This window comes from Equus przewalskii, chromosome 29 (genome assembly GCF_037783145.1).
Source record: "Equus przewalskii isolate Varuska chromosome 29, EquPr2, whole genome shotgun sequence".
In the NCBI taxonomy this organism is placed as follows: domain Eukaryota; kingdom Metazoa; phylum Chordata; class Mammalia; order Perissodactyla; family Equidae; genus Equus; species Equus przewalskii.
In genome coordinates this window covers 35388034-35415585 of record NC_091859.1, presented here as the reverse complement: position 1 = coordinate 35415585, position 27552 = coordinate 35388034, and the positions used below count along the sequence as shown (strand labels likewise).

Sequence of the window (27552 nt, the reverse complement as noted above, 5' to 3'; positions counted from 1 at the left end):
TAAATGACACCAGGACATACAAAGTGAAACTGATTTCTTTACTGCAGGGCTTTTCAGAGCTTCTGTTTGTTGCAACTTTATCTCTTTGGATAAGTGACACAAATACACGTGGCATTTAATTCGGGTGGCATTGAAGGAGTTTGGGGAGTCCACAGCTCTGTCCTCGCCAGCTCTGCCCCCGCCAATCCTCACTCTTGGAGGGCACTCACTGCTGCATGGAGAGTTGGTGTCCCCTGTGCCAGCAGATGCGGGTTTAGACTTCACTGTGTGAGTGACCACCAGGTTCCCAAGGCCGGAGGGGGAGGGGGAGGCGGAGGGGCATTTCTAGACGTCCTTGACTTTGACCACAGAACCACTCCAAGGTTTTCTGGGTCCAGCATCTGGAGGAACACCCTTTGGGAAACCTGGGGTCCCCGGAGCCCACGTCCTCCTCTGAGACTTTGTGTAGGACGGGAGTTAGCAGTGGCGCCCTGAGCATTCCCATGCCGTCTCTGAGATGGCCGCTGTGACTGCTGTGCTTCGCTGCCCCCTCAGGGGCTGCCCTGGAGCTTGAGGGAAGGTGTCAGAGCTGGCAGTCTGTTTGGGGACACTGAGGCCACAGAGGACAAGCACTTGCCCAGGTCAGAGCAGGTGAGAGGCCTGGGTGGGATTAGGGTCCCAGGTTCCCAGGTTCCCAGGCAGTGCTCCCACACTAAGGGCCCCAGCGGCCCCACAGCTGAGCAGGCCATGGAGCGCGTCCACCTGGGAGAGCTCTGGGGAGGGGCCTGAGGGAGTTCCCTGAAGCTGAGCCCGCGCCCCGCACCTCGTGGCCATTTCCTGGGAGATGGAGAAGATAGCATTGCGACCCGCTGTGTGGCTCGTGCGCAGGGTTGGTGTGATGTGTAGGTTATGTGGACGTGCGTGCTGTGGGAGCTCTGTATGAGTATGCTGGGTGTTGGTGTGGGCCAGGTGGCGTGACGCTGTGTGCTGGTGTGACGCGTGCACCGTGGGGTGGGACACTGTGTGCTGGGGTGACGCTGTGTGCTGGGGTGACGTGCGCGCCCTGGGATGTGACGCTGTGTGCAGGTGTGACGTGTGCACCCGGGGTGTGACACCGTGTCCTGGTGTGACGCCGTGTGCTGGGGTGACATGCGCCCAGAGGCCGCGCCGCGAGTGCCTGGGCCCTCGCGCGGGGGCGTGCCGTGGGCGTGGGAGCCGCCGCCGCGTGTCCGGGGCAGGTGTGCCGCGGCGCCGAGGGTCTGAGCGCGCGCGTCCCGGCCCCGCCCCCGGAGGTCGGGCAGGTGTGGGCGGGCCGCCCGACCCCGCCGCGCCGGCCGGGAGAGCCGGCGGGAAACAGGAAGCGGGCGGAGGCGCGCGGCCGGACGGCCGGGAGGCAGGGCGTGCGGGCGGACGTGCGGGTGCTGGCCGGCCGGACGCTCGGCCCGGCCGGGGCGGCGATGTGGGGAGGCCCGGGCAGTCCGGGGGGCCGCGGGGACGAGGGCGGGGCCGGGGGCGCCGCGGACACCGCCCCCCTGCGCCGCCGGAGCCGCCGCCCGAGCGCGGACCCGGGAGCCCGAGGCGGCTGCGGCGTGCGGGGTGAGTCCCGGGGGCGCGGGCGCTGCACGCCCACCGGGCCGACGGGGCGCGGGGTGGGGGTGGCTCCGGCGACGACGGGCGGCCGGTCCTGCGGGCGACGCCCCGAGGCGGGATCGGCCGGCGCAGCCCGCCCCGGGGCGCCCCTGCTGAGCCCCGCGCGCCTCTGGCCCGCAGACCCCGGGGACGCGGCCATGCCGGGCGGGGCCGAGGCGGAGGAGGCCGAGGAGGAGGCCGGGGCCGGCTCGGGGTCCGAGGCGGAGGAGGACGCGCTGTGGGAGCGGATCGAGGGCGTCCGGCACCGGCTGACGCGCGCGCTCAACCCGGCCAAGCTCACGCCGTACCTGCGCCAGTGCCGGGTCATCGACGAGCAGGACGAGGAGGAGGTGCTGAGCACCTACCGCTTCCCGTGCCGCGTCAACCGCACCGGTGAGCCGCGGGCGGGCCCCCGCCTTCCCTGGGGCCTTGGCCGGGCCGCCCGTGTCCCCGAGCGCCGCGCTCGGAGCCCTGGAGCCGAGGGCAGGGCCGTGGTCCCCCGGGCCTCGGTCTCCTCATCGGTCGAGTCGGGTGCTTGGATGCGCCCACCATCCTGACTCCTCCTGAGCCGCCATCACGGCCCGGCGGGTCCCCAGTGCCCACACCGCCTCTGGGTTTTGTCTGTTTAGGGGTTTCCTCTCACTTCTGGGCCCGCGTTAGAGCAGGGGCTGCGGGTGCAGGCTGGGCGTGGGACCTCTGGGTCACAGCCCGTGGACTTGGCATCTTTCCTGTGCCCTTTGCTCTCTTGGGTTCGCTCTACCCCTTCCCTCTGTGTGCCACACACTCCTTGGAGAGTCAGTTTTCAAGTGCTCAAGACCCGTGTCAGCTTTATGAGGGTCCCCACTCCCACAGGGTGTGCCTTTGAACCAGAGCTGGCAAAGCGATGAGGGTCTCATGGTGGAATTTCCAGCGCTGGCCAATGGGAGAAACAGTTTACTTTTCATTTGAGGGTGGGGGTCTTCTCTGTGCCACTGGAAAGGCTGCGTTTGCTGGCCCTGCATCTGTGGGGGGCTGGGGGGGGGGTGAAGTCAGAAGGTTGAGGAGCTGCTGAAGCGCAGGGGCCGTGCCTGGGTCTGGCTCTCCTGCTGATGTGTTGAGATAGGCCCCTGTGTGTGTCACAGGCTCAAAAATCTGGGGAAGGTGGCCCTGGAGCAGGAGTGGGGAGGGGGAGGAAGTGGCCCGGCACTGGGGGAGGCCTCCCCGTGACCCCCCGGGCACCCCTCTGCCGCTCCGCAGGGCGTCTGATGGACATCTTGCGCTGCCGCGGCAAGAGGGGCTACGAGGCCTTCCTGGAGGCCCTGGAGTTCTACTACCCAGAGCACTTCACGCTGCTCACGGGCCGAGAGCCTGCCCAGCGCTGCTCCATGATCCTCGGTGAGTGTGACCACCGGGCGTGCCCGCGCCTCGGACGCCATTGCAGGGCTTCCTTACCCGGCCCCATCATGGGGGCACTCCCATCATCCCTGCTGAACAGGTGGGGACACTGAGGCACCAGGAGAACTGAAGCCGTGTGCCCAAGGCCCCGCAGCAGGCTGAGTGTGGGCCTAGGGTGCTAAGCCGGTTAGTCTGAATTCAGAGCCCACACACTTCCCATGGCTCCTTCCCCCTGGAATTGTTTTCAGACGTGTGTGTGTCAGACGGTCGTGGGTTTCCAGTTTCTTGTGTGAAAAATTCAAATGCTCCAAATAACTCCAGAATAAAAACAAAAGATCTTTTACTTCTTCCTTCAGCTCTGTTCTACTGGTAACAGTTTGGCAAGTCTCCTGTTTTTTGTTTTTTATATGCGCGTGTGCACACGCACACACACACAGGAATCATCCTACGTGTGTCGTTTTGTATTTCAGTTTTTTTCCGAACAGCTGATTTTAGCGTTTCTTCCACATCTGTTACACTTGTTTTAAATGACGACGTAGTGTTCGTTAGTGATGTGCCCTAAGTCATTTTACCATTCCCCTCCTGATGGACATCGAGGTTGTTTCCAGTTTTGCAACATTACCAATGATGCGGGGAACATCTTTCTCTGTGCATCTTTGTGCAAATGTGTGTCTCAGGAGCAGAAGTTCTGAGAACTAAGAAGAGTCTGTGTATTTTAAATGTTAAATCAACGTACATCCCACCAGCAGTCTGTGAGTGCACATTTTGCTGTCCCCTCATGCATCCTGGGGATCATTTAAAAATCGTTTTTGCCAGTCGGATATGTCAAAAGTAGTATGTTACTGTTTTAAGTTCATACTTCATTGAGAGATGTAGTACGCAGCTTGCTAGCTGGTACACCTTGGGCAAATGAGTTGACCTTTCTGTACCGAAGTTTTTCCGTCTTTAAAATGGGTGCAAGAATAGTACCTACCTTAAATGTTGTCATGAAGACTAAATAAATTAATATATGTGTCTAGCCCAAAGAATAAAGTCAAATATTAGTGGCTACTATTAGTATTGTTATTGCTGGTGAGTTGGAGCATATTTTCCTGTGTTTATCAGTCATTTTTGTTTTGGGACTTGCCTATTCATAGTTTTTGCCCATATTTTTATTTGGTGGTTTGACTTTTATTATTGATTTGTAGTAGCTCTTTCTATATTGTGGCTCTGAATCCTTTGTTATATTTTCTCCTGCTTTGTTGCTTGCTTTTAACTTGGTTACATCTTTCATTGTTCAGAAATTTAGACATTTTTATATGGATTTGTCCAACTTTTCTCTTATAGCTTCTAGATTTTGTGCCTTGTTTAGGAAGACCTTTCCTACCCTCAAATTATAAAAGTATATTCTAGGATTTCCTTCTGATGTTTTTATGTTTTGGGTTTTACTGCACAGTCTGCTGTCCCCCTGGATTTTATTTTCCCTACCTGGCTTTTCTCTCCCCTGTTCCCGGCAGATGAGGAGGGGCCGGAGGGCCTGACTCAGTTCCTGATGACAGAGGTGCGGCGGCTGCGCGAGGCTCGCAAGAGCCAGCTGCAGCGGGAGCAGCAGCTGCAGGCTCGGGGCCGGGTGCTAGAGGAGGAGCGAGCAGGACTGGAGCAGCGGCTGCGGGAGCAGCAACAGGCGCAGGAGCGCTGCCAGCGGCTGCGGGAGGACTGGGAGGCAGGCAGCCTGGAGCTGCTGCGGCTCAAGGATGAGAACTACATGATCGCCATGCGCCTGGCACAGCTCAGTGAGGAGAAGAACTCGGCCGTGCTGCGCAGCCGTGACTTGCAGCTGGCGGTAGGGCCTGGGGAGATGGGCTGGGGCAACCTTTGCAAAAAGTGATGGTAATACGGTAACCAGCGCATATCCCAGAGCCACTACTACTGGCCGTTGGACCATGGGCAAGTCCTTCACCTCCCTGGGCCTCCGTTTTCTCATCTGTAGTATGGGGATGTTGATAGCACTTATTTCATCAAGTTGTGACTGTGCTGTTCAACTGGGGGTAATTTCGCCCCCTAGAAACACTTGGCCGTGTCTGGAAATGTTTTTGGTTGTCCCAAAGAGGAGTGTGCTATTGGGATGTAGTGGGCGGAGGCCAGGGATGCTGCTGAGCATCCTGCAGCTCACAGGACAGCCCCACAACCAAGAATGGTCCAGCCCAAGATGTCAGTAAGTGCTGAGGTGGAAAATCCTTGGGTTACGAGGATTCTGGGAGTTGAATACATGCACAGTGCCTGGCACGGGGTTAGTGCTCAAAACCTGTATCGTCGTTAGCCTTTGGTGTTGATATTATTGTTATGAAGTGCTACTGTGTGCCACGCTAAGTCGCCAGGCGCCAGGTTCTCATTTTGAAATGCAGACTCTGAGGCTTAGATCGTAAAGGCACGCACTCAAGGTCACAAAGCCGGGAAGCGGCACAGCCTGGACTTGAACCAGGTCCGCCTGGTGCCGGCACTGGCCTCCACCCTGTGACGCTGTTCTGCCTGCTCGGGTCCACGGGGAGTCTCACCCACCCCTCTCCAGCAGCGAGTGAGGCCGCGCCTCCTACAGGCCCAGGAGCCCAACCACATTTTCTTGGTTTCTTAGTGGGACCTAGCTTGGGGGTAAAGCTGCTGTTTTCCTGCCTCAGGGAGTTGTCTCAAGGATTTAACGGGGCTCTCGGTGCACAGTGGGCCTTCTCTGGCAATACTTCATGAGGTTCCATGGGGGGTTCTGACCGTGGGATTGGACCCCCGCGGCCCCATGAGCCTCAGCCATGGCTGTGGGCTTGCAGGCTGTGGCAGGTGCCCATGGACGATGGGTGGCAGGTGTGAGGCCGTGGATGTGGGTACGCTGCTGTGCTGCAGCCTGTAGCTGTGCATGCTGGCGGGTTGTAATTGGGGAAATGAGTCCTGATTAGGGGCAGTGAGGCCACGGGTTGGAGGGCCCAGGCTCCCGGGCCGGCTTGAGGGTGCAGGAGGCTGATGTGCGCGTGTGTGTGACCTGAGGCTGTCGTTCGAGGGCCTGTGTGGTGTTTGGCCTGCAGTGGGGCTGTCTGAGGCCCGCAGACTGGCTGCAGGTTGAGCAAAGGGTGGCACGGACAAGGCTTTCTTCTCTGTGCCTTTGTTTCCTCATCCTCCTCGCAGCGGGAGGTCCCGGATGAGGATGACAGAACAATATGGCACCTCCTGTGCGCGGGCACTTCCTCAGAGCTTGCCACGTACCATCTCCTTTAATTTTCTAGCAGCTCCGTTGGGACAGGGGCGGGGGCACTGTCATTGTCCCCATTTATGGAAGAGGGATCAGAGGCACAGAGATATGGGTTAGAGCACTTTCATAGGGTCCCAAGATCGAGAATTTCTGGTCTCGCTCTTGGCACTGGTGGTGGGGGGGCTTGCAGGCAGGGGTCCCCCATCTTCACCCACGTCCTCTTTTTCTGAAATGGACATGGGACTTACTGTGAGGTTTTCTTGAAAGAGAGGGTCCTGCTGCCCAGAGAGGACAGCCGCCGGCCCAGGGGTGTGGCTGGCAGGGCTTGTCACACCTTTGGGTTGCATGTGATGGTGAGTTGGGTTGGATGTGTGCATGTGACTGGTGGGCTGTCCTGCGTGTGTGTGGCCGTCTGGGGTCCCTTGGGGTGGGCTTGGGGGATGAAGGAGAGGCGATGGAGGTGTCTCTGTGTGCCCACAGATAAGCCGCAGGTGCACATGGTTTGACCACCTAGGGGTAGAGTGATCTGCCGCTAGGCAGAGAGTGGCTGCTTTCCCCCAGTTTAGGGGGTAGAGAGTGAGGGGGGACATTTAATTAATAGATAAGATTTTCTTTGAATGTGACTACCGTGGGGCCAGCCCGGTGGCCAAGTGGTTAAGTTCAGGTGCTCTGCTTCAGTGGCCAAGGGTTTCATCAGTTTGGATCCTGGGCACGGACATGGCACCGCTCATCAGGCCATGCTGAGGTGGCATCCCACATGCCACAACTAGAAGGACGCACAACTAAAATACACAACTATGTACTGGGGGGATTTGGGGAGAAGAAGAAGAAGAAGAAGAAGAAGAAAAAGAAAATTGGCAACAGATGTTAGCTCAGGTGCCAATCTAAAAAAAAAGGAAAACAAAATGTGGCTACCGTAAATTTACCTTAACTCATTGGAGCTTTTCTGCCACAAAATTAACAAAGATGTTGCAGATGGAAGTGAGAGCGGCTGACGGTGCCTGGCTTGGCAGCGTGGGTCCCCTCCCCCTGTGGACAGGTGTGTGGTGGCTGCGATTTAATCCTGTGTTTTGTAAGGTGCAAATTTAATGAGCTGTTATTTCTAAGCAACATAAACTTAAGGAACGAACGCTGTAATTTTGTGCTAAGTGAGTTCGTACACCAGGATTAAACGCATCCGTATTTCCTGGCGTTCAGCGGAGACTCCCAGGTGGCCTGTCCCCTGAGCTCATCGGGGAGCCTGCTGGCCGCGGGTCCGGGACGGGGCCGTATGTGGGGCTGCGGTTTGCCGGGGAGAGTGACCACACTGGCCCTTGTAACGAGCTGTCTTTCTTTGGCGGTTCACAAAGCGTGTTTTGTGAGGGGAAAGGAATGTGCGAGTCATGAATTTCTTTCTGAGTTCTTTGCGGAGGAGGAGTGGGCTGTTAATTCCAGTGCAGCTGCCTGACCCAGCCTCCAGACCCGTGTGCGTGTGCGTGTGCATGTGTGTGTGTTGTCATGCTAGACTCTGAGGGCTGGGGGCTGCAGGTCGTTGTCCAAGAGAGGCCAGGGCACTCCAGGGGCACCAGGCATTAGCGTGCCTGAGTGTGGCCCCAGAGGTCATTGTGTCCTTTCCCAACTATGACTTCATTTTGTGGCCTGCCACCTGCTGCTACTCTTGTCACTGTCTGGCCACCTCAGACCCCACATGAATTTGGAAAATGACTCTGGCTGAGTGCATTCATAATCCAGCAGACTGGCCGGGTAGATCTACTCTCAGCCCCGCGGCCACCACCCGGCTGCCCGCCCACACCCCCGGGCCAGCTTATGGCTGCACACACTGAACTGGTGACAGGCAGGGGTTCTGGGGTTCTGTTTAAAGCTGTGGAGACAGCCACTGTCACAGCCCAGCAGCTCTGCCGCCAGCCTCTGACGGTTTAAAGGGCCCTGCCCACTGTCTTGTTTGGTGCTTGCAGTGACTTTGGGAGGTGGGGGGTGGGGGAGGGCCTTGGCTGGGTCCATTTTACTGACAAGGAGATCGAGGCACAGAGAGGGGCAGTGACTTGCCCACAGCCACGCTGAGTGGAGGCAGAGCTGGGCCCAGACCCTGGCTCCAGTGTTCTGGGTGCAGCCCTGCTTCTCCTCTGCCACGCTGTCCCTGGGCCGCCCTGCCTGTGCTCGCTGTCGGCGTTGTGGGACGGACGACCGTGCTGAGATATAGCACACCCACCCCCAAGTCCTGGGAGCCGGTTCCCCTGGGAGGCTGGCTTGGCTTTGCTGCCCCTCTTCCTTCCTCATCCTATTTGCCCAGCCTGTCCCTTCTTCATAGACGAGTCCGGGCAGGACCCCTGCTCAGGCCCCTCTGGGGACCGAGGAGGCACCCAGGAGTGAGGGAGCAGGGCCTCTCCCGGTTGCCTGGCTGGTGGTCCCTCCCCTGGCTGACCTGTGTCTTGGGCCCCAGGTGGATCAGCTGAAGCTCAAGGTGAGCCAGCTGGAGGAAGAGTGCTCCCTGCTGCGAAGGGCGAGGGGGCCGCTCCCTGGGGCCGAGGAGAAGGAGAAGGAGCCGGACAGTGCCGACCTCGTGTCTGAGCTGCGCGCCGAGAACCAGCGGCTGACAGCGTCGCTGCAGGAGCTGCAGGAGGGCCTCCAGCAGGTGCGAGGGGCAGCGCTGTGGGGTGGGGGGCCCTCCTGCTGCTCACCTGCCCTCCTGAGGCCTGGACAGTGAGGGTTCTAGAATCCAGGATCTGAGATCTGGAGGGAATCCTGGCCAGCCTCCTGTCTCAAGCTCTGAGCGGAGGGCCCTTAGTGCTCGGCTCTCCCTGGGTGTTTAGTCGGGGGTGGGTGGGTGGCCCCAGGAGGCCTCTGAACTCCCTGGAAATGTGCACCTGGCTTTGGTGTGAGCGTTTTTTTTGGAGAGAGGGCCCCCGGCTTCCCTCGGATTTGTAGAGGAGTCTGTGACCCTGGGAAGGCCCTGGGTGGCCCTGGGGCTTGCGCAGTGCCCTGTGGCAGGTCCACGCCGCCTGGCCCCTGCTCCACACAGGAAGTGGGGGATGGGAGCCAGGGCTCTGGTGTATTTCATAGGGTTGCTGGTGCCTGGCTGGGGTATGGGTTGGGGGCTGGATCTCAGGCCTCTGGTCGACCTGCCTGGGCCAGCCTCAGCCCCTGTGATGACCCTTTGTCAGAGGGGCAGGAACAGGCCTTGGAAATAGCACCCGTCTGTTGCCCTGGGCGGTGGGTGGAGTTCTGAGCGGGAGAGAGTGGCCTGGCTCTTGCTTTAAGAGTAAGACCCTGGCTGAGCTTGTCAGAGCATGCCCTCATCCCTTACCTCACTTGCACCCCAGATGCTCCCTGGAGGGCGGGCCGGGCTGGCAGGGCCACACCCACTCCAAATACTGGGAAACCCGGGTCCAGAGAGGTCATGGCCCTCTGCCATGGTGGCAGAGCTAGTGGGGTGGGTCTGTGGGCTGTGTATCCCCCCTTCGCCTCCCCCCCCACCTGCAACACACACTCACGGAAGGCCCTGGGCTGGAGGCTGAGGCAGACCTGCACTCTGGCTCCCAGGAGGCTGGCCGGCCGGGGGCCCCAGGCTCAGAGCGCATCCTCCTGGACATCCTGGAGCATGACTGGCGGGAGGCGCAGGACAGCAGGCAGGAGCTGTGCCAGAAGCTGCATGCTGTGCAGGGGGAGCTTCAGTGGGCCGAGGAGCTGCGGGACAAGGTAACGTCCTCCGTGCACCCCCGTCCTCCCCCTGCCTGGCCCCCACCCTCCTCCTTGCTAACAGCCCGGCTCCTGGGGAGGGCAGGGTGGTGGACATCACTGGTGTATTTCCCTGACCTTTCCTGAAGGTGCCGTGCTAAGAGCTGTGCATTCATGCGTTCTCAAATATTTACTGAGATGCATCAGCCAACAAAACAAAGGCCCCTGCTCCTGTGGAGGGTAAATTCTAGCAGGGGAGACAGCCAGTGAGCCACGCACCTAATTCTAGGTCACTCCCTTCATGCAGCAGAAGGAAGAGGCAGAGCAGGGGGAGCGGGCACGTTACAGTTTAAACGGGGAGGCCACGGTTGGCCGGGAGGGTGTCATCATTGTTGTCCCCATTTTACAGATTAGGAAGCTGAGACCCAGTGAGGTGAAGTCCGTGGCCCAGGCCACGCAGCTGGGGAGGTGGGCACTTGTTACTGGGGCTCAGGCTTCTCTCCCTGGACCTGCTGGGCACCTGCTGGTTAGCTTCCCTGTCCCCAGCCCCGGGGTCTGACCTGGGCACCTGCTGCCCCACCCCGCCCGCAGTACCTGCAGGAGGTGGAGGACCTGCGGCTGAAACACCGCACGCTGCAGAAGGACTGCGACCTGTACAAGCACCGCATGGCCACCGTCCTGGCCCAGCTGGAGGAGATCGAGAAGGAGCGGGACCAGGTGAGCCCAGCCCGCTGCGTGCGCAGCCCTGGTCCGGCCACGGGTTCTGGTCCAGGGCAGGTGAGGGGAAGTGGATGGGAACAGTAGAAAAAGACTTTAAGGGGAATGATCGGTTTAGGATGGGGCAATAGGCCGGGAGAGACACAGACACAGGACCGTGATTGCTCGAGAGGCACCAGCCTCGCCCCCTGAACACAACTGCCCCACCGCAGCTCCTGGGACGGCTGCGAAAGTTGGTCCTGGCCCCACATTTCTGAATTCCTTGTTCTCTCCATGTCAAGGACAAGGTCTGCACAGGGGAGGTGCTTGCAAATATTTGCTGATGAAGACATTCTCGAAAGGTCTGCCTCCCAGGCCCTGGGTACCACGGCCCCCACCTCCTGAGGCCACGGGGTGCGCTGAGGACCCCAGGCCAGTTCCTCCAGGCCCCCGGCCCTCCTGTGTGAGGAGATATGAATCCTGCTAGAGGAGCTGAAGTCTACACGTTAGCGTGGGCCTCAGGATCCCCCGGTGGGCTCGGTGAAAACATAGATGGGATGCTCCATCTCCAGGTGTTCTGATTCAGGTGGTCTGAGGTGGGCCCAGGAATCCGTGCTTCACCCGGCTGCTCCCAGCCCCTGGGCCTCTGGCCCCAGCTCTTTCTGAGGCATTGGGTGGCAGGTCCCGGCCACAGGCCCGGGTCTCAGGGACCCTGGTATTCCTTATAGGAAAGTGCTCTGTGTGCAGTGGGCTGGGTTTTGAATCCAGGCTCCTCCAGTTAACGCAGATGCTGTGAATAAAGCCCCCGGCACACAGTAGGTCTCCCAGAAGAGATTTAAGTTGCTCTCGGGAAATGGTAAGAGCGTGGACTCTGCAGCTCGATCGCCTAGCTTGAAGGCTCTGTGGCTTGGGTTTCCGTGTCTGTAAAATGAGAGGAATGAGAATCTCTAGCTTGGAGAGGTAGTGTGAAGGTTAACGAGCTGATACTTAGCGCACGGCTCGGCACACAGGAAGTACTTACTGAATGTCACTTGCTGTTCCTGTGGCCACCCCGTCTGAGAGTCGGAGGCCAGAACAGTGGGGCCAGCGTGGCTCCTTCAGTGCTGGCCCCAGCCGCCGCCCTGCCCCTCCCCCAGGCCATCCAGAGCCGCGACCGCATCCAGCTGCAGTACTCACAGAGCCTCATCGAGAAGGACCAGTACCGCAAGCAGGTGCGGGGCCTGGAGGCCGAGCGCGACGAGCTGCTGACCACGCTCACCAGCCTGGAAGGCGCCAAGGCCCTGCTGGAGGCACAGCTGCAGCGGGTCCAGGGCGGCCCCTGCCTCAAGGTGAGCGGGGTCCAGAGCCCAAGGGTCCTGGTGGGGACTCTGGGGTTGTGGCGGGAGTGGGAGCCTTTGGTTGGGGCAGGTGTGGGTTGGCGCATCAGGGAGCAGGACGGGAGGGGTGGGTCTCTGAGTTTCTGGGGTGGCTCCTGCGGCACTAGAGATGGTTTGAAGCCTGTCTTTGCCTGCACTTGGAGAAGCCTGGCTGCCTGAGGGCCTGCGAGCAACTTGGAATGCAAAACATGGGCCCTGAAGTCCTTCAGAGACCAGCCAGTCCTATTCCGTCATTGAACAGGGCCCAGAGAGGATCAGAGGCTTGCCCAAGGTCACACAGCCAGCCAGCACTGGAGCTGGGCCCCCAGACCCCTTGTAAAGCAGATGCTGGTCCTTGGACCTCTGCCTTTTCCTGTCTTGGGTTTGCTTGAAGATGATCAGTAGGCCAGGTGTTTAATGCCTGGAGGAATAGAGGGGGAAGCATGAATCTGTGATTTCTCACTTTTTAAAACTCTCAGTGGCTTTTTTGCTTTTAGGTAAAGACAAAGCCCCTTACCATGCCCTGGAGGCCCTGCAGGGTGGGCCTCTCCCTCCCTCTAGCCTGATTCTCTGGGTCTCAGCCTTTTAATTCTTGGGATGTGTCACAGTCCTGCCTCAGGGCCTTTGCACATACTGTTCTAGCTGCCTAGACCATCCTCCCTAACTTTATCTACTTAACACCTACTTATCCTTGAGTTCTTAAGTTCAAACCATACTTTCTCTGGCAAGCACTCAGATGCCCCCAGGCTGGGTGTGGCCTCTGAGTGGTGGCTGCCTTGGATACATTCCTTCTCTGCTGTCTTGGCAGCTGGGGTTTATTTCCTTCATCTGCTTGTTTACAGTTTGTCCCCTCTGCTAGGCTGTGAGCTCCATGAGGGCAGGGCTCCAGCTCCGTCCTTCCCCACTGTGTCCCTGTTCCTGGCACACGTTCAGTAAATGGCCGAGGCTGGCCCCAGCCCAGCACCGCTGACCCCCGCCCACCCGCTTCCTCTCCCAGGCCTGTGCCTCCTCCCATTCCCTGTGCTCCAACCTCAGCAGCACCTGGAGCCTGAGCGAGTTCCCCTCCCCCCTGGGAGGTCCAGAAGCAGCCGGGGAGGCGGCTGTCACAGCGGGATCTGAGCCCTACACCTCGGTAAGACGCCTGCCCCACCCCGAATATAGGGTGGAGGGACACCATCTCACGTGTGAGGAAACTGAGGCCCAGGAAGGCCAAGGGCCTTATTTAAGCTCATCCAGAGCCAGCTCGGTGCTGGGCCCCGGCCTGGGTTCCAGGAGCCCAGGGGAGACACCCACCCACTGCAAGCATGCAGAGCCCACTCCTCCGCTCTGGACCCTAGTTCTGTCTGTGAAATGGGCACAGACTAGGGGTGTCAAGTTGTGGGAAGGTAGAGTGGGGGTGACCAGGCCCCGTTGTGCGTTGCAGGAGGAGGCCACAGACAGCGAGAAGGAGATCAACCGGCTCTCCATCCTGCCCTTCCCCCCCAGCGCCGGCTCCATCCTCCGCAGGCAGCGCGAGGAGGACCCCGCTCCTCCTAAGAGGTAAGGGGCAGCAGCCCAGGGAGGTGGCGCTGCCATTTCCCAAAACAGCCACCTCCCAGAATCCCTAATGTCAGATCAGGTCCAGCTGTCACCTCTCTTGACTGCCCCCAGATCGCAGGAGCTCTGGAAACCCAGGTCCCTGGAGTCATCGGTGTGACCGAGGTCAGGGGTTAAGATGAGGCCAAAAGGCAGTGGGCTCAGCCCCCATGAGCACCCTGGCGGGAGAGTCACAAAGATCCTGAATGCAGGGGAAAGCCAGCATGGTTCAGTACTGGGGGACGCAGGGAATGCTCCAAGGGGTCAGGGACCTTAGGCAAGAAAGCCAGCCCAGCTTCGGGCATCAGCAGCAAATGGCAGCTAGAAAAACCAAGCCATATCCGGTGGTGGCAAGACTAAGAGCAAGGGATGTCCCGCCTCCTGGTGTACGTCTCCTGGCACCGGCTTGATCGGATGAGTGAATCCTCTGTGACTGGGGCGTGTGATGAGGAGGTCACAGTCTAGTGTGGGAGGCAGACCTGGGAGCCACGAATGACAAAGGTGGAAAGTAGGGGCGAGCGGTCAGGGGAGACTTCCAGGAGGAGGTGGCGTTGAAGGACAGGCCAGGGCATTCTAGGTGGAGGGACATGGTGGGGGTCGGGATGTTAGCTTCTTGCCCTGTGAGTTTAGGGGAGCTGGGTGGCACGCATGCCCTGTGCCTGGGACCTCCGCCTTGGGTCTGGCCTGCGTGTGCTCGGGGGCTGTGGGACCTTTCGGTGGCTGGGACAGGAGGTGGGGATGGGGCAGTGTGCCCACTGCATCTCAGCGCTGCCCCGTCCCGCCCTCTCCGCCAGGTCCTTCAGCAGCATGTCGGACATCACAGGTAATGGCCCTTGGGGACTGTGGGGAGGGGTCGTCTGGCGGGTGGCTTTTCAGCCCAGTTGAGGCCTGTGCTGTCTGCTCTGCCCTTGGCCTGCGTCCCCTCCCTGAGGCCCACCGTCCCCTGGCCGAGGTGGGGGGCTCAGCTCGGGGGGCCCTGGGGGACTGTTCACGCCTCGCGCTGAGCCCAGCCGGTCCTCTCTCCGGTTCCTGGCTCTGCTGTTGGGGCCCCTCCTCCATTCTGGCCCACCTTCCACCCTCTTCCAGGAAACTGAAGGGTCACCCTGGTAGGCTCTGGGCCCTGGGCCATCCCTGGGGTGGTGGGGCTCTGCTCCTTCTCATGGACCCCAGGCCTCCCTTGTTTCTCAGCCCAGCACCCCTCAACCCCACTCCTCCTCCCCAGGGAGCGTGACGCTTAAGCCCTGGTCCCCCGGCCTCTCCTCGTCCTCCTCCTCCGACAGTGTGTGGCCCTTGGGAAAGCCCGACGGCCTCCTGGCCAGAGGCTGTGGCCTGGATCTCCTCAACAGGTACGGAGCTGCCTGGGGGTGAGGGAGCTGTGGGGCTGGGCGCTGGATTCCTGGAGGGCGCGCAAGGGCGAGGTGGCAGGGCGTAGCTGCTAAGCCTTCGCTGTATGCATCTGTCAGAATAGGGAGAGTTTTAGACCCAGGATGGCCTTGGATTCAAATCCTGTCACCACCGCTTATCGTCTGGGTGACTTGGGCTGCTCACTTCACCTCTTTGGGCTCATTTCCTCATCGGCTAAAGGGGAACAGTGATCTCTTCTGTGTGTGGGTGTTTTTGAGTTTAGGACTTGTGTCAGTAAAGCGCCCAGCTTTGCCAGGCGCTTAGTAGGTGCTTAGTACCTGAACCGGTTACTTGCACTGACATCCTGCTCGCCCGTCCCCCCCGGCTCCGAGCCCCCAGGAGGACTGAGTGGCCCAGCAAAGCTCTGTGCAGTGGGTGGGGTGAGGCCGCCGCCTGAGCCCCTGCAGCTGGGCTGGCCTCACGCCCGGGACAGGAGTCACGAAACACCCTGGCTCAGAGCGCAGGGCGGGCGCTGTGCTCTCAGTGCTCGTCCGTGAGGGGCCTCCCTGCTCAGGCCTGCCCACGATCTCAGGAGGGCGGGTGGAGGAGGAGGCCGTGCTGAGGACTCAGCCTTTGACCTCAGCCGTGGAGAGCGAGCAGGTGGGGAGGACAGCTGGGTGCCTGCACGAGGAGAGAGCAGAGGCTGTCCAGGGTGGCCCGGGTTTGGCGGTGTCTGGAACTTGAGGGGGGGAGGCTGGGCTGAGTCAGAGCCGGCTTTGTGAGTCAGCTGGGAGAGGGTGGACTTTGGTGTGTGCCCCCTGGAAAGCCTGGGAGGGGTGAGCTCTTACTAAATGCAAGGCCAGCTGCTGGCTGCCTTACAGCAGTCCCTCTGTCCTGGGAGTTTATTCTGTGTGTCCTGGAAGGTAGGCGTCATTATTATCACCCGTGTTTTATAGAAGAGGAAACCGAAGCTCAGATAGGTTAAGCGACTTGCCCGAGGTCACACAGCTGGGAAGTGCCAAGGCCAAGGTCCACAGCGACTTGGTCAGATTTGGGTGTTTGGAACCTGTGTAGGAAGCTCTGAATGTTCGAGCTGGAAGGTGGGGGTGCTGGATACAGCGGACAGGTCACATGAGAAATCAGGACAGGGCAGGACCAGGGGCCTCCTGCCTGCTGGAAGCAGCTTGGCCAGGCCGCGTCCAGGCCCCTGCCCCCACCCTCACCCCCGGCAGCGGGCCCAGTGCGACATTGTTTCTCCCCGTGCAGGACGTGCTTCTGGGGGAAGGGACGGAGGTGCCTCCCTTCCTGCCCGCCTCGGCCCTTCCTCCCTTCCTCCAGCTCCGGCCGGCAGCAGGGGTCCTGGCTGCTGTCCAGGGGGCGCAGGAGGTTCTGGCCCAGCCCCTGCCAGGCCCCATGATCACATGGGGCCACCTCTGCTGCCCACGCCGTTCCTGGAAAGGAGGGAGACCGGGGAAGAACACAGATTGGGGTGGGAGCAGGGGTGGTGGACTAGGAAAGAGGGGGACGGACAGGCAAAGGGAGGAGAGGTGCTGGGGGTAACATGACAGCACAGTGGAGCAGAATAGATTGGGGGCTGGCTGAAAGCCCGGCTCTGTCACTTTCTCCTGTGGGGCCTCAGGCAAGTCAATGTCCCAGTGCCTCAGTTTCCTGCTCTGTAAAATGGGGTCACAAAAGTTCTTGTCCCCAAGCATCATTGTGGGGGTTCCGGTATTCCTATTGGAGAGCTCAGAACAGTGTCTGGCTCACAGTGATGGTGATGTCAACTCTCAGCTCTTATTATTGTTGCTGTTGCTGCTTAATTCTCAGAGTAGCCCTGGGAGGCTGGGAGTTTTGGCTCCGTTATGCAGACGAGGAACACGAGGCTCAGGGAGAGTCAGGGAGTCGAGGCTGCGTGGTGGTGGAGTTGGGGATTCCGCTGTGCCTTCCTTCCGTCTCAGCTGCTTTTCACTGCACGCTCGTGTTGAGTCCTTGCTACATGCTGGGTACTTCCAGTTCTCTGGTCTCCCCTGCCCTTCTTTTTTTTTTTTTGAGAAAGATTAGCCCTGAGCGAACTGCTGCCAATCCTCCTCTTTTTGCTGAGGAAGAATGGCCCTGAGCTAACATCCATGCCCATCTTCCTCTACTTTCTATGTGGGACGCCTGCCACAGCATGGCTTGCCAAGCGGTGTCATGTCCACACCCGGGATCCGAACTGGCAAACCCTGGGCCGCCGAAGTGGAATGTGTGAACTTAACTGCTGCGCCACTGGGCCGGCCCCTACCTTGCCCTTCTTGGCGCTAGGCCTTTGGGGCAGGGCAGAGGATGATGGACAGTGGGCATGCTGGGGCAGGCCAAAGGATGGGCAGACAGATGGACAGGGAGGAGACAGTGAGGAAGAGCCCCAGAGTGCAAGTGGGGCACTGAGTGGGAAGTGTGGGGGGGCACTGGGAGAATATCGCAGTGCTGTCTCCCTGGCTGGGGGGGGGGGGCCCTCCCCGCCCGCACTTGTCATGTAGATGCCCAATCGCTTGTACTTCCGCTGTCCTTGCACAGAGAGGGTCTGAATAGGTCACTGCCTGCCTCCGCCACCCACGGCTATGCAACCCTTGTCAAGTTACAACTTCCCATGTCTCAGTTTCCCTCTTCTCTAACATGGGGGGAATGACAGATGCCTCCCATAGGGCTGTGGGGAGGATCAAGTGAGGCAATCTCAGCCTCATAGGCCCCTGACCTGGAACAGAGCAGTCACACGGCCTAGAGATCATCCCAGAGTGCCTGAGGTGGGCCCACTCATCCAGGCCACTGGGCCATCACTGCTCAGAGCTGGCAGAGCAACGGACAGGCCCTGTTCCCCGCTGTGACCTGACCTCCAGACCTGACACTGGGGGAGGGGCTGGGAGCCTTCACCTGATGGGCGGGACCCCGTCCGTCCCACCGCCCACAGGCAGGGTTGGGGTCCATCCCTGTGGATGGATATTGTGTTGATGGAGAGCCGGGAGGCCCGGGAGGTTGGAGCAGGCACCATCTGCCCCCGCCATGTTCCTCTCTCGTCCCCCACCCGCTTGTCTGCCGAGGCCTGGGGCTGAGAGGGACCTGGTCTGGACCCTGCCCTCAGCGAGTCCCCAGGTGGACTCTGAAAAGTGTTGAGAGCAGGTAGCCCAGGGTGGTGGGGGCTCAGAGAAGTCACTTGGTCCCTGTGGGAGGTGGGCAAGGGCGTCCTGAAGGAGGGGATGCCTAGCTGGGTCTCAGGGAGCAGCGGAAGTTGACAAGAAGGGCCTGAAAACCTGGGGTGGCCAAGATATTGTCCTGACCCTGGAGTTGCAGGGAGGGGAGGGGCGTGCTGAGGTAGAGGGTGGTGAGCAGGTGGGTCATGGAGGGCCCAGGTGCGGGCTGCTCGCTGGGCCCTCGACTGGAGAAGCTGTGATGGCCAGTTGTCTGTGTGTTCGTAACAGGTGGGAAGACTGGGGCCACAGAGAGGTGACTTGCTCTGAGTCACACCTGGTGACAGGGAATGTCTGGATTTTATTGAGCACTTGGTTTCGCCGGGCACTGTTGTAAGAGCATTCTCTGTTTAACTCATCGAGTTGCACAACCAGGTAGCAGAGGCACACGGGGCTGCTGAGGATGGGAGGGCCGTCCTCCGTAAGCAGCCGGCCATCTGGCCCTCTGGGCCACATTCCTCCAACTCTGCTGACTGCAGCCCACGGAGAGAGAAGCCCAGAAACCCAGGACACGGGCCTGAGACAAAAGGATCACGACGATCGCTGGGCTTCCCTGGAGGGAGGCAGCCTTACGTTTTCTACTCTATTCCATTAAAACACGGACTTTCACAGCCCCCTGGGGACAGGCCTGTGGCTGGAAGCCCCCGGAGCCCGCTGGTGTCCACTTCTACCTGCATTACCTTTACGTCCGTCTGACCCTCGCACCCACAGTGGGAGACGGGTGCCATCCTTGTCCTTGCTTTATGGACGTGGTGACAGACTCCAGCAGCCAGCTCACTCGCCTAAGTCTAGGGCGTAGTTGGCGCTGGGGTTTGGAGCTGGCCCGGGTTGCTGCAGCCATACGGCCATTGGGCAGCATAGCCAGGCCCGGCCTCAGGCCTCCCAACTTGGCCCAGGCCTTTCCACGTCACCTTGATGCAGCCAGGACGGTCCCGGGGGTGAAGGGGCCTGTGAAGGCAGCACCGATGCCTCCAGCACCCAGGGCCCGCAGTCCCTCGGGCCCGGCTCTCGGTTTTGACTGAGAGGGCAGGAGCAGAGACGGGCCCCTGGGCTCCAAGTTCCCCCTCCGCCTGGGTGTGGATTCAGCTAAGGTCGTTGCAGCCTTGCCCGCCCTAGGCTGGCAGCAGGGGGCAGTGTGGCTGTGTGTGCTGCAGCTGCGAGGGTGGGTAGGGAGGCGGGTGGCCGCCCAGGCTCTACCTGGGTCCCCTCTCCAGCTGGGGCACACCTGCTAACTTGTGTCTCCCCTTCCCTAACACCACGGCCAGGGAGGGGGTGATGGGAGAGAAGTGCGGTCAGTTGTCTCTGCCTGGCCACAGGGCCCACCTGTTCTCATCCAGGGACAGGCAAAGCCCTGCCATCATGGGGATCTTGGTGACTCTTTGTCTTAACTGTCAGTGGTTCCTACTGCCCACGAGAGGAAGGCCACACGCCTTCATTCCGTGCCCTCCACGTGGCCTCCAGCTTGCCTTTTCTGGGAGCTGTTTCCCAGGATGTTAAATCAGTTAATCAGGGTGAGGAGCTTAGCATGGTGTCTGGCACATAGGAAGCCCCCAGGGAGTGTTTGCTGTTAGTTATTATTGCCGTTATTAAATTCTCCCACACATCCTGTATTCTGCCCTTCACACCTGTGCCCGTGCAGCCCTTCAGCCTGGAACGGCATCTCCTCTCTGTCCCCCACGGGCTTCTGTTCTTCCCCACGGTGTAGCCCAGCTGGGCTTCCTCCGGGGAGCCGCTGCCCTTGGGCTCCCACTGCCGGCTGTAACTGCCTGTGATGTGTGCTGTGTTCTACTGGCGACCTCCCTCCCTAGCCTGTGAGCACAACAAGCCTGTCTTAGTCATCTGCTCTGTGCCAGACACTGTGTTTGGTGCTAGGGATCCAGAGGTGAACACGAGAGAAGGCTGGTTCCGAGGGTGCTCTTTGCGGTAGGACACAAAAGGGAAGATGCAAATGCACGGCAAGGTGCAGACGCGCTCCTGCAGGAAGTCCACCTCACCCACCCGCGCAAGGGTCTGGGGGAGAGAGGTGGCTTTTGACCTGAGCTTTGCAGGATGAGCAGAATTTGCCAGGCAGAGAAGAGGCAGAAACGCATTCCAGGCGGCAGGCACAGCAGGTGCAACGGCCCGGGGTGGGAGTCATGGCATCTTCGGGGGAATCGCTGTGGTTCTTCAAGAATGTCGGACTGAATCAAAACTGACTCAACTGATTCCCATCTCCCGTCTCTCTTGTCAGGTCTCTGGCTATCCGAGTGTCTGGCCGGAGCCCCCCCGGGGGGCCGGAGCCCCAGGACAAGGGCCCAGATGGCCTGTCCTTCTTTGGGGACAGCTGGTCCGGGGCCGTGGTGCGGAGGGTGCTCTCTGGGCCCGGGTCGGCCCAGGGGGAATCAAGAGAGGTGAGGACCCGCCCCTCTGAGCTGGAGGTGGAGTCAGTGCTTCAGGCGGGGCGGGGCACCCTCGGATTGGTGGGTCTGGGTGACTGGGCGGGGCTTCTGGGGATTGGCCGGGGCAGAAGCGGGTTCCGCGATTGAGCAATCGCTGGTGGTCCTGCCTTAGCCAGCGTTAAATGAAACCGGATCGGGCGTAGGCTGGGATGTGGGGCAGACTGCCAGCACCTGGACGGATCCCGCCCTTGACCATGGGAGAGACCAGGACGAGCCAGGCTGGGTGGGAGTCTTGTGGGGCGGAGGCAGGGTCTGACCAGGCAGCCCCCTGTGAGGTGCGGGCATCTGAATATGGGCCGTGGTCACCTCCCGACCCGGTCTTCGTCCAGCCCCAGGGCTGCTGCCCTGGGTAGCTCACTTCTGTCCCTCCCTCTCTGGGTTTTCTCCCAGCCAAGGGCAGAGGCTGCTGGTCTGGAGCGGGCAGGCCTGGAGGGTGAGGCCCAGCAGGGCACCTTGCCCTGGAACCAGGTGTCCACGCTCCCCTTCCTGATGGACGTCAAGGGTAAGTCTGCCCTGGGGTGAGGACTGGGAACTCACAAGTGCTAGGAGGTCAGAGCTGAGGGCCCGAGAGAGGGCTCACCCAGCCCATGGTGCAGGTGGGACAACTGAGGCCCCAGAGGGAGACGCTCTGTCTCCAGCCTTCTGGCAGTGCCTTCGCTCCCACGCTGCTGCTGTCTCCTTGCTGGTCATCTGTTCTTGTGCCCTTCCTCTGTCCTGTCCTCAGGACGCAGCTTACTTACTCCTTTCACTAAAGGAGTACTCAATAGGAGTCCCGGGTCTGTCCCTAGGGGTCTCAGTGGCCGGGAGCAAGTCCCTACCCTCTCTGGGCCTCAGGCTCTCACATTGAGAGGGGGCAGGTGGGTCCTGGCGGCTCAGCCTTGGGGGTCCGTGTCTCTGGCTTCTCCGAGGCTGATCCGTGACTTCATCCTCCTCTTGCTTCCCTGCCGCCCCTGCCCTGTCCATGCCCAGCCTGCCAGTCCTTCCATGAGGCCCTGGATGCCTGGGTGAAGGGGCTGGGTGCCGAGCCTTTCTACATTCGAGCCAACCTCTGCCTGCCTGAGCGGGCCGACCCCCACGCCCTGTGCGTGAAGGCCCAGGAGATCCTGCGGCTGGTGGACCCGGCTTACAAGCGGCGGCAGGAATGGTTCTGCACGCGGGTCGACCCCCTCACGCTGCGGGACCTGGACCGGGGCACTGTGCCCAATTATCAGAGGTGACGCAGAGCCAGCAGCCTGGGGACGGGGTCCCCCCTGGGAGCCGGGACTGGGATGGGGGATTCTCCCCCTCCTCCTGCAGTCCCTCACCATCCTCCAGGACAGGATAGGGGGCTGGAGGAGAGGAGGTGAGGGGCTCCCTTTCTTCCTACAAACGTGTGACATGCTCCCCCACAGGGCCCAGCAGCTCCTGGAAGTTCAGGAGAAGTGTCTGCCCTCCAGCCGGCACCGGGGGTCCCGCAGTAATGTAAGCAGGGCCGGGTGGGCAGGGCGAGGGCCTGAGGGGAGGGGTGCCGAGGGTGCGGTCCACAAGGGAGAGGGCAGGCTCCATGCCCTGGTGGAGGAGAGGAGGGAGCCTCCAGGCCGCTCCTTCACCTAGTCTTGGTGGGTTGTCTACCGTGTGCCCAGCAAACAGAACAGCAGGGCTCACTGTGCGGGGTATCGGAGAGGATTTGCTGAGATAGATGCGCCACATATGTGGTAAGCACATCAAAGCGACAGCCATGTCCCCTTTGCCGGTCCCTGGATAAGGTCTGGGCTGGGCTGGGAGGTCGTCCCCACTGTGCACATGGGCATAGCGAGGCTCAGAGGCTGCGGCAGAGAGAGGGTTGAGGGCGTGGCCTCTAGCCGGGCTTCCGGGATTGGAATCCCAGCTCTGCTGCTCATCAGCCGAGTGACCTTGGACAGCTGCCTGACCCTCGCTCGAGGCTCTGTGTCCTTGTCTGTGAAATGGGGGAGTTACGTTGCCTGCCTCCTGGGCAGTGGACTGTGTCAGTGCGTTTGTGCATGCCCGGGGCCTTGTTTGTGTTTGTCACGTGGTAGGCATCCGATACCTGTGAGCTGTGGGTGTCATGGCTGCTGTTATTTATCTTCCTACCTGAGGTCACATTGCTAACTCATTGGAAGAGACCCCGGAGTTTGTCTCTTATGTGACATTAGGCTCCTCTGGTCTCTGGGCCTCGGTTTCCCCATCTGTAAAGTGGGGGTGGACCTGAGGTGCCTCTGCCTCTGCCTCTGCCAGGTTTGCTCCCTGGGCCCGTAGAGATGGTTGCCCTTGCCTGCCTGGGGGGCTGCGCCCGGCCCTGGGGGGCAGGAGGAGGCCTGGTGGGGAGGGGGCTCTTGTGCTGACCCAGAGCCCCCAGACAGCAGTGGCAGTGGGGCCCCCTCCACCCAGGGTCCCACTCACTCTCCCCTCCCCCCGAGGGTGGGATGAGCTGGGCCCTCAGCTGCCCCTCCCCCCCCAGCTGAAGAAGCGCGCCCTGGACCAGCTGCGGCTGGTGAAGCCCAAGCACGCGGGGAGTCCTGCGGGGAGTCCTGCGGCCGACTCGCCGGAGCAGCTGCTGCTGGAGCCCTGCGCAGGTGAGGCCGGGTGCGAAGGTGTGACCTGTGCTGCTCGCCGAGTCAGGAGTGTGCACGTCCGGGTGGCCTTTGGCCTGGAAGGGCCTGTTGTGAGGACTGCAGGGGGCCGGGGCGCATCCGGGGGCCTGAGAGAGGAGGCTCCCCTGGTGGGAGATGAGCCACAGGGTCAGGGGAGCGGGTGGAGGAGGCGCAGGTGCGCGAATGCGATTGTGGGTCTGTAGGAGCTTGGGTGTGCACCGGCAGGGGCCTGTTCTTGTCTGGCAGAGCGTGTCTAGCTGTGCTTGTCATGCGTGTGGGCAGCAGGTGCCATGAGGACCCCAGAGGGGGTCCTGGAGGCAGCAGGGTGAGGCCTCGGCCAGGTCAGGGAGGAGGGGCTGGGGGAGCCCAGATACGGGGGTAGCAATGCTGAGGGGCCACGGGGGGCGGGGAGGGTGGTTAGGGAAGGCTTTCTGGAAGGGAGGTTGTTTGAACTGGGGTGTTCAAGGATGAAGAGGAGTTTGTTCCAGGCAGAAGGCACAGCTTGTGCAAAGGCACAGAGACGTGGCTGTACGTGGTGTGCTTGGAGGACAGTGAGTACAGCAAGTGGGTATCGAGCGCAAGCTCTGTCATGCGTTGTGCTCGGTCCAGGAGACACAGGGGTCCCGCCCTCTTGGAGCTTACTGCCTAGCAGGGGGCAGGAAGCAGATGCATGCCGATGAGAGAATCATACCTGTGAGCATAGTTACAAAGGGTGACGTGTCATGGAAGAGGACTGGGTGCCCGGGGCCCTGCCTGTCTGGGGCTCAGGGAAGGTGAGACCAGGGCTGTGAAGGGAGAGTGAGAGTTAACTGGGCCCAGAGGTGCAGGGGTGGGGCTGTGGCCTCCCCAAGGCGTGCAAAGTCCCTGTGATTGGAGGCAATTGGTCTGTGAGGCAGGAGTAGAGTCTGTGATGGGGCACGTGGCTCGCCGCCTCCCCAGGCTCTGGCGGGGCTAGGTCACCCACGTGGAGGATGTGGCCTTTTTCATGAGAGCCGTGGAAAGTCACTGGTGCGTTGAAAGCAGGGGGTTACAGGATCTGATTTAGTTTGAAAGCCTCTCTTTGGCTGCTGAGTGGAGAATGGCCTGTAGGGGGCAACGGTGAGGCAGAGGGTCTAGGAGGAGCCTACTGCAATGGTCCCAGCGAAGGAGGGGGCAGCTCTACTGTGTGTGTGCACCCGCAGGTGGAGGAGGAGCATTGATAGGACTTAGGAAGGGAATAAAGGTGGGGGGCTTGGGAGGGGGTGCTGGGGTTTTGAGTATCCAGGAGAGAGGAGCTGGGGCCCGGCCTGCACCCTCATCTCTTCCAAACCCACCCCCCCTCCCCCCACCACAGAGCCCGAGCGGAGCCTCAAACCCTACAGCCTGGTGCGGCCGCTGCTGGTGTCCGCCCTGCGGCCGGTGGTGCTCTTGCCTGAGTGCCTGGCGCCCCGGCTCATCCGCAACCTGCTAGACCTGCCCAGCTCCCGGCTGGACTTCCAAGTGTGCCCAGCGGGTGAGCCTGCACGCTCGGGGGCAGGGACGGGGTGGCACCCCCCCGGGGAAGCCAGGCCCCCAACCTTCATCCCTGCCTCTCCCTGCTCTGCAGAAAGCCTCTCTGGGGAGGAACAGTGCACGTCCTCTGCGCCTGGAGCCCCCAAGGCCCGGCCTGCGCCCCCCGGGCTGGGCAACAGGATCCGTGCCATCCAGGAGTCTGTCGGGAAGGTAGGTGCGGGGCGGGGGGCTGCCCTCTGGGCCTTAGAGCCGCAGTCTGTGCAGGCCTGTGCTGCTCACTTGCAGTGACTGGTCGGCTCCCTTCCCTGGGACATGGGTGGGCTGGGCAGTCACCTGCACATGGGTAACCCCTGATACATCTCACCTGTTTGTCCTTGTCCTCAAACTCACCACTGCCCTGGGAGCTGGCTGGGGGCTGCAGGGGTGGGCGGGGGGTGGTTCGCCCCATCCCACAGGTGGGCAGACCAAGGTCCAGAGGCGGGAAGTGACTTGTTTCCCAAGGTCTCCCGCCTTCCCTTCCTGTTCCTTCCTCACTGCCAAGGTCCCCTGGATGGGGAAGCAGGACCCCGTAGGGGGCTGTGCTGTGGGGCCCGGTCAGGGGTCAGGGAGCTTAGTGTCTCTGGGCTGGGCGTAAAATGTGGCCTTGAACCCCGAGAAGAAGCACTGTCTGTTGGAGCTGGGCGTGCGGGGTGTGCGGGAGCTGGTTCAGAACGACATCTACCCCATTGTCATCCACGTGGAGGTGACTGAGAAGAATGTGCGGGAAGTCAGGTGAGGCGGGCTGGGGGCTGGGGGCTGGGGGACCCGGGGCTCCTCCTCTCTGCGCCTGTCCCTGTCCTCTCTCTCCTCCGTCTCACTATTTGCCATCTGTCTCGTTTTGTCTCCCCATCCATCCTCTCTCTTGGACTCTCATGTCTTAATCTGTCCCTGTCTGTCCCTCTGTCCATCTTCATCCCTGCCGTGACCGCTGCCCCCCGCTCTTCTCTCGGCAGGGGGCTGCTGGGCCGGCCCGGCTGGCGGGACTCGGAGCTGCTTCGGCAGTGCCGGGGCTCCGAGCAGGCGCTCTGGGGGCTGCCCTGCTCCTGGGTGCAGGTGCCCGCGCACGCCTGGGGCCACTCGGAGGAGCTAGCCAAGGTGGTGCGCGGCCGCATCCTGCAGGAGCAGGCCCGCCTCGTGTGGGTGGAGCACGGCAGTGGCAGAGGCGGCAGCAGCAGCAGCAGCGAGGCCTGAGGCCCCCGATGCCCGTGGCTTCCTCACGCACTTCAGAAGCTGCCCGCGGGGCCCTTGTGTCTTCACTGGAGCCAGATCCTCCCCATCCTGAGCCTTCCTGAGGCCCTTGGACTCTCGGATGGGGCCCTCGGCTCGCGTTCTCTCCCCAAGTGAGCCAGCGGGCGCCCTGGGCCAGAGCGTCCCTCACCGTCCTTGCTGCTCTGGGCCCTCCCGTGTGCCCCTGTGTCTCCGTGTTCCCCCTCGGGGGTCTCACGCGTGTGTCTGTGTCCTCTCCCTCATTGCTCGCCCGGAGCATTTGAGTTCTCAGCCCCATGCACAGGTTTGCACACCCAAGTTCTCACGGGTCAGGCCCACATTCTGTCCCCACCGCGGGGCACGTGAGTTTCCCAGGTTCTCAGCCTGCTCTGCTTTCAGGAGCCCCGAGCCCGTCACGCGTGACTCCTGCCGTCCAGCTCCCGTTTCCTGTGTGTACCTCCACACGTGGGCCTTGTGGCTTCCCTGGTCCACTGTCCCCTGTGCCCTTCGTGTCTTTCAGTCACGCATGTCCATGGTTGTCTCCTGTGTAAATGTCATGCCCCCACCCCGTGACACTTGGGCACTCACACGCGTGTGTTCCCCGTGAACACACCCAGGACCGTGTTCTCACAGCACCCGTGCCCTGCCCTGCCCACCCTCAGAGGGACAGGTGGGGGCCGGCTGCTCCGTCACCAGAATGTACGGCTCGTGGATGTTCATGGGCCTTTTTCACTGAGAAGCTGCACATTATGGAACATTAAAGAGCTTGTGAGAGAAGCTGGTGGCCTTTTGCTTGCCTGCATCCCTGGCCTCGGTCCCTACTCCCCCCCCGCCCCACTTGTCCCCACTCCCAGCTCAGCCTGATGCTACCTTTCAGGTCCCCACTCGCCCGTTGGGAGGGTCGGATTTCACTCCTGACTCATCCCAGAGCCGCCAGCCATCTGTGCTGGCGTCACCTTACCCGCCCCCCGAGTGACCGGAGGAGGGCCTCATGGATGCCCCCCCCAACGTGCTCAGCCCTGCCTGTGTCTGATCATCAAAGGAGTGTCCCCTGGAGCAATGACACTGGGGCCAGCAGGGTGTGGTCTTAAGCTTAAGGGGCCCGGTTGCTGAGTCCAGGAGACCAAGAACAAACCGTCAGTGTGCATAAAGGGCCCTGAGACAGCCCCATCAGAGAGAGGATGGTCACCTCCCCTGGGAGAAATCCAGGCATGCTTATTGGAGGAGGTGCCACTTGAGCTTGGGGTTTGGGATTCCTTTCTTCAAGAAGCATTTCTTGGGCCTGTGTGCCTGTGTGTTGTCCTTGGTCCTTCTGACTGTCCTTGGTCACAGTGATGAGCTTGGACAGGCCCCTGGGAATTTTGGGGGAGTGAGTGCACTAGGTGGAGGGAACCTCAAGAGCAAAGGCTCAGAGGCAAACAGTGGGTTGAGTTTGGCCCCCAGGGAGTGGTGGGAAGTGAGGCTGGGACGTCCACGTCTGGGCAGGGCTGCTCACATCCCACTGTGCCCTGAGGTCCGGCTCAGACGCTGTCTCCGTGAAGCCCACCTGGTTCTCCCCGCCCTTGGACTCTGCCTTCTGGCAGGGTGGAGGGTTTCCGGGTGGCTGTGGGCTCCTGGGTGTGGAGACCAGGTCATGCTCATTTGGGTAAACGGACCTCCCCCTCCTTGCCATGTGCCTGGCCCAGTGCTTGGTCTGGGTGAAGATGTGGGAGCCCCGTGGCTCAG

The 27552-nt window shown here is 61.1% G+C and overlaps 1 protein-coding gene across 4 annotated transcripts; it reads left to right on the top strand.

The window, feature by feature from the left end:
- Positions 1-147: 147 nt before the first annotated feature.
- CARD10 (caspase recruitment domain family member 10) lies at positions 148-26604 on the top strand. Of its 4 annotated transcripts, none has more exons than XM_070599716.1 (21): positions 148-267; positions 1750-2001; positions 2845-2982; positions 4479-4804; positions 8637-8828; positions 9737-9892; positions 10463-10588; positions 11704-11895; positions 12920-13054; positions 13346-13461; positions 14292-14320; positions 14720-14843; positions 20293-20452; positions 20891-21002; positions 21470-21713; positions 21892-21961; positions 22959-23073; positions 24425-24583; positions 24677-24792; positions 25241-25353; positions 25575-26604. In XM_070599716.1, exons 2-21 carry the CDS (start codon positions 1767-1769, stop codon positions 25810-25812), a joined length of 3096 nt encoding a protein of 1031 aa, XP_070455817.1. In that variant the 5' UTR covers positions 148-267; positions 1750-1766; the 3' UTR covers positions 25813-26604. The 4 variants fall into 4 exon arrangements, with proteins under 4 accessions (XP_070455817.1, XP_070455816.1, XP_070455818.1 ...); XM_070599715.1 differs by having other exon boundaries at positions 25238-25353; XM_070599717.1 differs by lacking the exon at positions 148-267 and adding an exon at positions 1341-1575 and having other exon boundaries at positions 25238-25353.
- Positions 26605-27552: the final 948 nt, after the last annotated feature.